Source organism: Callorhinus ursinus, unplaced genomic scaffold (genome assembly GCF_003265705.2).
Source record: "Callorhinus ursinus isolate GAN/ISIS: 27379988/994484 unplaced genomic scaffold, GSC_fseal_2.0 scaffold57, whole genome shotgun sequence".
Classification (NCBI taxonomy): Eukaryota; Metazoa; Chordata; class Mammalia; order Carnivora; family Otariidae; genus Callorhinus; species Callorhinus ursinus.
Genome location: NW_027397119.1, coordinates 1,716,489 through 1,725,164, shown reverse-complemented (window position 1 = coordinate 1,725,164; position 8,676 = coordinate 1,716,489). Strand labels below are relative to the sequence as shown.

At 44.0% G+C, this 8,676-nt stretch overlaps 1 protein-coding gene across 2 annotated transcripts; it reads right to left on the bottom strand.

Moving 5' to 3' along the window:
* Nucleotides 1-3,311: 3,311 nt before the first annotated feature.
* CUNH1orf53 (chromosome unknown C1orf53 homolog) lies at nt 3,312-8,268 on the bottom strand. 2 transcript variants are annotated; one of them, XM_025855216.2, is made up of 3 exons: nt 7,874-8,268; nt 4,777-4,878; nt 3,312-3,521 (listed from the first exon to the last, which is right to left on the bottom strand). In XM_025855216.2, the coding sequence occupies exons 1-3, from the start codon at nt 8,072-8,074 to the stop codon at nt 3,450-3,452; spliced, it is 375 nt and encodes a 124-aa protein (XP_025711001.1). In that variant the 5' UTR covers nt 8,075-8,268; the 3' UTR covers nt 3,312-3,449. The 2 variants fall into 2 exon arrangements, with proteins under 2 accessions (XP_025711001.1, XP_025711000.1); XM_025855215.2 differs by having other exon boundaries at nt 7,811-8,267.
* Nucleotides 8,269-8,676: the final 408 nt, after the last annotated feature.

Below are 8,676 nucleotides of genomic sequence, written 5' to 3'. Positions count from 1 at the left end.
GATACTGACACGAAATGCTTAGATGCTTTCATTCACTCCTGTCCAAAGCAGAGGTTTTTATCCTCTTTGGGGTCACGAACCGTTTTAGTATTTGGGAAAAACAAACAAACAAACAAAAACCCATTCATTCTACACACGCACGGGCGCGCGCGCCAAGTGCACGCGCACTGAGGCGCGCACAGAGGAGCTCACACTTTCGTACAAATTTCGAGTGGGAAGATATGGTCGTCACGAATCTCCCAATCCCTCTACAGCCTATGATTCCCCGGTTTACACTCTTTTACACCCATAGTCTTAAAAAACGGGGGGCCCGTGAGTCTGGAGATTTTGTGTCATGACCCCAACCTTGAAATTATTTGTAGGGACGAGGATCAGTTAGCTTTCAGCGCCCGGGGTGCCCCGTCCGACACGCAGCAGGGTATCTAAAGATCCCTGGTAGGCTGGGAGTCCCGGGAATGACTTAACCTCTAGGTAAAGATATCTGTGGGTTCCTCCCCAACCTTTTCTCAGAAATCAAGTTCTCCACAGAGGTGTGCAAGAGGGTCTTGACAATTCCCCCCCACACACACACACGCACACACACTTAAACATATGACTTTCTTTTCTTTTTTGAGGGGAGAGGATAGTTTTGGCACCCGAAAGTACCTTTTAATTGTTGCAGGGTAGTGAAAAACAGCACGGACTTTTAAATCGTCCACCACGAGCAGATGTCCACAAACTCAAGCCTTTGGTCCAACGTAGAGAAGATGAAATGGCAGGTGTTGGTATGGAGCGGAGGGGGAGGTTCCTTCTGGGCTAGCAACGGACTGTGAGGTCTCAAAGTGCTGGTAGGAAAGCAGCACGCTGATGGCCCTTTGCCTGGTACTGAGCCCGCTTCCCTAGCTATGTCCGGAGATTAAGCCCGGCTGGTTTCTGGCAGTGGAAACGGGCTTGCGGAACAGACTTTGCGAATGCCTTGGATAAGGGGCGCTGCGGTGGAAGAAAGGTCCCGGCAGGGCCCGGGAGCATCTTACCTTCTCATGGACCCTTCTTTTCCAAACACACCAGGTTTGGGAGTCACAGGTTTCACTTGGGGGGAGTCCTTCTTTTCCTTGCGCTGCAAAAATCAATGGGGCCAGTGTGTCTTCTGAAGAGAGGGATGTGTGCATTGTAATCCACCTGCAGCAAGAACGACCAGGACTGGGCCCTTTCCCCAGGGAAGGGAAGCACCACTGCTTCAGGAATCGATGCCCATCCTCCACCTGGGTGAACCCCGTAAGAAGCTTCCCCAGTTTCCACTGGGTCTTTCTATATTGGTAACAATCTAGAAATCGATGCCCCTTGATTTATGGTGACTTGCAATAGGAGTCCCCAGAAGCCATGAAACTGGAGCAGCACCAGAGTTGATTTAAACTGGGAAGTTTCTACTTCTTGGCATCCACATGTGTTTGTATACACACACCCAATAAGAAACCTGAATTTTTACTTTACAACGTGTGAATACAATATAGCTTGAAGCTCTTGCAGCGAGGCCCATTTACGTGGCCATATCGTGTTTAATGTGGGAGCACCGACCCGCTGCCACCCCTGATGTGTGGTTCACAAGCATGTCCACAGAACCACAGCGGAGAACTTCAGGCCTTGGCTCTCGGGCTCCAGATGGGGGAGAGAGTAAGAGCTTCCCCCATCCCCCAACAGCTGCTCCTTCGCTGTTGCGCTCAAGGCTTGAAGTTCTGCCAGGAAGAGTTCCACATGAGAATCATCTGTGATGGACATCGGAGTCCTTTTACGTGGGCCAATTCCCTCCCGAAGGAAGTGCACTAGGAGGAGGAAAGGGCTGCCTCTAGGAAGGAGGCATCTCATAAGTTATTTCCATTTGTCAAGGGGCTTTCTCAAAACACGGCCTTAAATCGGGCCCCTTTTCAAAATGAACTTCTTTTCCTCTTTCTCTTGTTTCTCCAGAAAGATGACTTTTCAAGCTCCATTTCTTTCTCTTCTCCCTCTTGGGACTGCTGAAGAAAGCAACATCCAGCCCCCACCCAGAAAATGGCCTTGGTAATCTTCAAATTTAGTGGAAAACATTGAGCTATCTGGTTGCTTCTTGACCTGAGAATAGAAAGGAAATTGGCTCCCAGGAGAACATAAACCTGTCTGGAAAATCTAACTGCCTCCACAATCATAATGCTGACCCCTTCTCCTATTCACCTCCTCAAAATGATTTCTAGAGAGGACAACACCTGGCCACAAAAGCTGATTTTTTTGTTTGTTTATTTGTTTAATCCAAGGCGGATGCCAACACCTCATGGGGCCCACGGACAGGGTTGCTTAGGGCACCACAGTGGGAGCACTAGCAAAACTGGGGCACTAAAATGCCAAAAATTTGGGGAAACAAAAAATTTAATATTTGACATAAAAATAACAACATAAATCACAATCAAGGGGGAAATCAGAACTTTACTGGGCTTCTTTTTCACTTATTTTACAGTTTGGAATGGCTTTTACTTTAAATCGAATGTGTGAGAAGGTACCCAGGATCTTTTGGTTGCTTCAGATCTCTAAAACTCTTATTCAGGCCACAGAGACTAAGGAAGCCCTCTGAGATGTTTGAGAACCTTTCAGATTCAGGTGGGAGAAGAGGCTGATGGTCAGCAGCCTCATTTTACTCAACAGCCTCCACTGGCAAGGAAAAGGCTTTCTGGGGCCATTGTCCTCAGAGGGAAGCAGGGAAGAAAGTGTAGGAACAACAGTCCCTTGAGCTCCTAACCTGGGTTGGATACTGATGCCCAAAGGTGTCACTGCAGTGAATGGAATGGGTTTAAAGATAATAAAACGTCCTAAGATAGATTTGCCTGGGAAGTGCCATAAGACACGGAGAAGGAAGCTGTGGGGGAGAGAAGTGAGAATGGTCTAATCAGAGGCATCTTAAGTGGCCTGACCTCCAAGTCAGAATGATTTAGAGTTTTTATTGAGAGAACAGATGGAAGATGAGAGCATTTCTTGATGCAGAATGGCACTTCTTGGGCACTCATATGCTGCACAATATAGCATTATATCAATCTTCTTATAGCTCAAGATATAAATAAAATGAAGAATGTATTCAAACTCTTCTATTTGCCAGCAACCTCCCTTGGGTTGCTAACACGGAGGAGAAAACAGTAGGAGAACGGAGGCTATAAGAAAAATCAAGAGCTACTAATGTGACCCGATTGCTACTATTTATTTAATGGCAGTCATTATTTTCTTTCTTCAACATATGTGTCTGATAATGAAGCAAAAAGAAAGGAAAATAACTATCAATGTGCCACTTCAGAAACACGCAAACATTTGCTAGCTTTTTCATTTTATTGATGTTCTTTTAATATATGTACTTATGATTAAACTAGTGCTCAAGGACTAACAGCACAGACAGCAATTCTGGATTAGGGTATTTTTTTTTTTAATACAGGCTCAATTAGGAGAGGAAACTGTTGTCAAACATAAAAATATGAATTGAATTTCTTCCTTTGAGATGGATCTTTAACATTGACTTGACCATATGGACACTGCAGAAGAAATAAAACAAAACTATTATTGAATTATTTCACAGGCATCTTGAAAAAGTACAACACTTCTCATGGTGGAAAAGGAGACTTCTAATCATGTTATATATAGATCATTTGATCTACTGGGTCCTGCAGATTAAGAGGAGAATAATGGCAACCTCTGGCAAATGGTCCTAATTAGGGTCCAAGAATCACTTCCTAAATGCATCCTTCTAACTTTAAGAATTCTACTGTCAAAAACTCACTCTTAGAAAATTCTCAAGTCCTCAATTTATGCAAAGCTCTTAATGCATTTGATTAGAAACAGCTAATGACACAGGTAGGAACATACATAAAAGTGAAGGCTTAATTTTTCAATACTGGCTCCAGCCAATATATGCATTTAGGGTTTAGTCCTTAATTGTAAAGTGGGTCAGTTACAGGAAATAGTACCTTCTTGCTCCCAAACATAAAGTCGAAGTGGTCTGTAAATAGAGGTTGTTACCTGTTTATAATCTTAACATGTAACAATTTACCCTATTAGTATGCTTTTAAAAAGTTACAGTGACAAATCCAGTCCCATTTATTTTTCTTGCTCAGCATAGGGAGGGATTAGTTCATCTTAATCAGTGAGCACAGATGTATTCACTGAAATACACATTTTAGGAAATGTACAGCACTAAGTTTGGGGTAGGTAGCTTCATGGTTATTTTTAAGATAGAATACGAAACAGCCACAGAAAGAATGAGAGGAGAGAGAGAAGGGAGGGAAGAAGAAAAGAAAGGAAGGGAGGGAAGGACCGAAGGAGGGGAAAAAGGGTGGGGGTGGGGGGAATCATTAGTATCTAAAGGAAACCCACTTCACAATGCTGGTCAAATTTCTATTTGTTCGGCTAATAATGAAGACAAAAACACTGTTTGCGAACTAGTTTGCAATATGCTGGATTTCTTTTCCTGCCCTCTTTGTACTTGCCTAGTGAATGTGACTTATTTGAAACCTCGTGAAAAGTTTCCTTGTAATAAAGAACTCCCATGAATTCCAAATCACAGCATTTCAAGGGACTGATGTTCACAGTGAAATGTTACCAAATGCCATTAACTTTAAAGGTCCTATGTTGGTCCTAAGGACTTCATTGTCCTTGGCTAAAGTGGCTTGTGAAAAGTGCACTCCAGGTCTATTTAGCTTTTTTATTTGACTTGTTTTTCAAATAATAGGTATTTACGAAGTTACGGAAGCACCGAAAACTGCTGCGGTAATGCGAGAATTTGCTACTCACGTGTCTGCAGGCAGAGCCGCAGCATTTACCTCTCTGCAAGTGGGCGAGCTGTGTGAGCACGGTATAGCCAGTAGCTGGATCCACGTAGTGTAACTGGCCAGCCTGAAGAATAATGAAATAAAACAATTCATTAATCTCAATATTCACCATAGCTCCTCACCATAATTTCTACTCCTAAAACACTGCAAAATTTTTCTTTGAACAATATTAAACTTCTTCCCAGCAATTTTGGTGGCACTTGCAATTGAAGACTGAATGCATTCCAACATTATATACAATCCAACTTTATGTGACATAAGGAGAAAATATACAGTTTGAGAAAAATGAGAAGTTGATGGAAAAACAAGAACTCCTCTATACCCAATAACTATGTAGCCACTGCTCAGGTATTTTTCATTCGGTTTCTAGGGAACAAGTTTAATAACAGGTGATTTAGATGACTTTAAGAGCTTAAGAGGCTGAAAATAAACTTTCACTCAGAAGTTGCAGTTGCAATTTCAGTACTTAAAATATGTGGATAATGATTTAAACTTACAGAAAAGGTGCTAATCAAAACCAACAGTCCTTACAGAAAAGTATTACCTTGCTATTATTGAACACTTTTCTTTACCTTCATGATGTGTTACTCCATTGCACATTTTACACTATTTTCTTTTTTGGGGAGGGTTGTTAGTTCTGTTTTTACGTGAAAAAAAGTATTGTTTTAACATATTAACACTCACTGCTTTCACAAGTTTGATCAAAAGAAACTTTTACTACACCACTTCAGATGTCAAGGAAGCATACTCTTACTGACATTCAAAAATGCTTTTTAAAAAGTATCCCAAGTACCCTGTGTGAAGGCAAAGGAAATAATGCAGCCTATTCTATGGTTTTGGGTCATGTGGGTGATATTATTTATCCTCGAGATTTTGTAGAGGAACTTTTTTCTTGGGCTTTTTATATAACCCTTTTACCATGAAGTAACTCTGCATCACTCTTGTATAAACTTCTACATTAAAATATGTGTGACATGGAAATGTCTTCTAACATATTTTTGTATGTGCCACAAGTTACTTCTTCAGAGTGTCTTCCTTAATGGCTAAATATTTTAATCTGGTTGAGAATTTAGCCATGAATAAAGCATGAAGCAAAAAGGCACAGAGAGCGCAAGTCTAGGTCTACTCTTAAGGTATTCCAGCCAAGCCAGACCCCCGCAGCAGAAATCCAGCAAGCAAGTCTCAAGGCCAGTCTATAGGGCCTCTCAAATCTATTGGGACCACAGAAGCAGATTACATGAAACCAGAAGCACTAAACACTACTTTAGAATGACCAATTGTCAAAACCTCACTTCTCTATTTATGAAACCTGTGTTTGAAGACTTGGAAGAAAAACAAAAAGACACTGGGAGCTCTGTTAGCAGTCTTCTTTTCACTTTTCACTTTTCATAGTTTCTGGGGGTCTTCTGAGGGCAATTATCTAGCACATAAGCCTAACAAACAGACTGCTCCTGCATTTGCGCCTGCTCTCCTGCTTTCTGTGTTGATTTTGAAACTTCGAGCTTGTTGGCTGCCCACACAAACTTAATCTGTCCTCAGTAAAGGAGCCTCAGGTAACAGTGGCAACAGACATAGATGTGACAGGAGTGCGTCCAGTGGCTGGAAAACATAAGATGTTTGGTCATGCAGATCAGCACCAGGAGAAAGAGACCCATCTCCCTGGAGGTGTGGGAAAAGGACCATTGAGAGGGGAGTTCTGATTTGGTGAAAAGAAAAACAACAAACTTGTTTTGGGATTTACTTTTGGTCTCCTGGACAGCCATTTCACCTGTGATACGGACACTCAATGATGAAACCTGGATGATTTCCTAAGTGAGAAAAAGTCCTGCTCCTTTCCCAGGCTGACTGACCTGTCTTTACAAGCCACTGCTCTTTACTCTAAAAAGAATGAAACTTTTGCTTATATTTACCATATTTATATGGTGATTTTTAATGGACTATAAACAAGATCAATCAAAAGCTGCCAGTCATTTCCTGATGAATCTTTATGCAGAAGTTTTGACACTTGAATGAGCTAAACAGTGGATTCCCAGGGCCTTACTAACTGGCAGTGGGGGGAAAAAAGTCAATTTTAGAAAATCTTCAAGGTTTTCTTCTCTAGTCCCTTAGTTCAAGCAACACCAGGTAACTCTACACCAGACATCAAGTACTGGTCACACACAGAGTATTAAATAGGTTACTTTTACATTGTTTTTGTATCTTCACGCTAGAACTCCTTTGCTCTCTCAAGATAATAAAAATATAAACCTGCTCCCTTTAAACTTATGTAGTCTGAGGTGTTAGAAACTGTGAGCGGGAGATGATAAGTTGTGATATTGGCACTAATAAGTGATTGTCAAATCCTCCAAACAGAAGAAAACATAGCTCAAGATTGTCTGGGAAGAATGTAAACGCCTGATATTAGTTTCCTTTACAATTGTGCTCTGTTAAGGTGTAAAGAAAAGACGAAAGGATAGTAGCAAAAATTAATCTTTTTAAAAAATTTTGCATTATTAGTATCATTGGATGGCAAAGTGTTTAACTGATAATACAGATAAATACAGAGCCCATTTTTCCTGTGACTTCTCAGCTCCTGTCTACCTCCTCCATCAATGCCTTAACCCCCGCCCCCCAACACACGAACACCCACACACGCAGTCATGATGGGTCCCAAACTGCGACCAGAGTTTAGCTTGGACGCCGGTCAGAAGGGACCCACACTTAATACAAATATACGTTAACTCTTTGCCCATAATAAGGAACTGGCCAGTTTTCAAGCGAAAGGGTCGGAAGGGTAAGCGCACGTGCTTGTCCAAAGCCAGGGGAAGGACTGCGCGGACTTCCAGCGACCTCGCCGTCCGCCGGGGGCGCGCAGGCGCACGGATCCCAGGGCCGGGCCCGGGTTGGGTTGGGTGGGGCGGGGCGGGGCCGGGCGAGGCGGGGGCGGGGCCGGGCGAGGCGGGGGCGGGGCCGGGCAGGCAGGAGGGGCCTGGCAGGGCAGGCAGGAGAGGCCTCACCGCGCACGCTCCCGCGTGCAGGTCCACGATCCGCCGCTCGGCCGTGGTTAACTCTTCGCTCACCGGACGCCTCGTCGTTCCCTCTAGTCTGCCTTGCGAGCGGGGCACAGAGCCTCTGCGGTCTTCCTCAGCAGCGGAGGAGAGAGTTAAGCTGAGGTGCTGTCGGAACCCTCCTACGACCCAGAGAGGTTTTGGTGGCCGGGTGGCTTGAGGTAGCCTTCCGAGCCCGGCGAGCGCCCGCGCTGAGATCTGCGTGGCCGCCATGGCCGCTGCCGGCCCGGAGAGGCGGAGCGCCCAACGCAGGGCCCCGGCGGGGCGGCCACGCGGGCCTGGGCGCCGGGGCGCGGGTCCCGGGCTGCGCGCTGGGAGGCCGGCTTGGGGCCTCGGGCCTCCGACCCGGACTGCGGAAATAAAATGGACTTTTTAGGCGGCTAATGAAACTCCAGCAAGATGCGGGGACGCGGAAGAGTGGGCCATTTCTAATCTTTGGGCCTAAATTTTAAGTATTCCATTTTGTTTTCGGTGGTGAAAAGTGGGTATTTGGAATTTTCTTAGTAGGTGGTGATTGAACTGACCCTATTGGTCCATTATAAACCTCATAGCGAATTAATAAATTGGAATCCTATTTTGGAAATCGATTTCCTTTCTGTTGGAATAATAAATTACTTACCAGGATCTTGAGATTCCTCAGTGATGTGAGAAAAGAGTTTAAAACAAGGAAGACTAAGGAGGGACTTTAGGAAAAGCTATGAGAAGGTGGGACCAAACTGGAGAAGGGAATCCACCACAAATTAGGTGTATTTGTGTGCTTTTTCCCAAACCAAATTCTGGAATAAGGGAAATTAGTCTGGAAGATCAGATTGATT

What these genes read in the sequence shown, in the direction of transcription:
- CUNH1orf53 (XM_025855215.2), bottom strand. Translation starts at nt 8,074, where the DNA reads ATGGCGGCCACGCAGATCTCAGCGCGGGCGCTCGCCGGGCTCGGAAGG. An exon ending in TGCACGCGGGAGCGTGCGCG is followed by an intron (nt 4,879 to 7,810) that starts GTGAGGCCTCTC and finishes ATTATTCTTCAG; the next exon opens with GCTGGCCAGTTACACTACGT. An exon ending in GCGGCTCTGCCTGCAGACAC is followed by an intron (nt 3,522 to 4,776) that starts GTGAGTAGCAAA and finishes TTTCTTCTGCAG; the next exon opens with TGTCCATATGGTCAAGTCAA.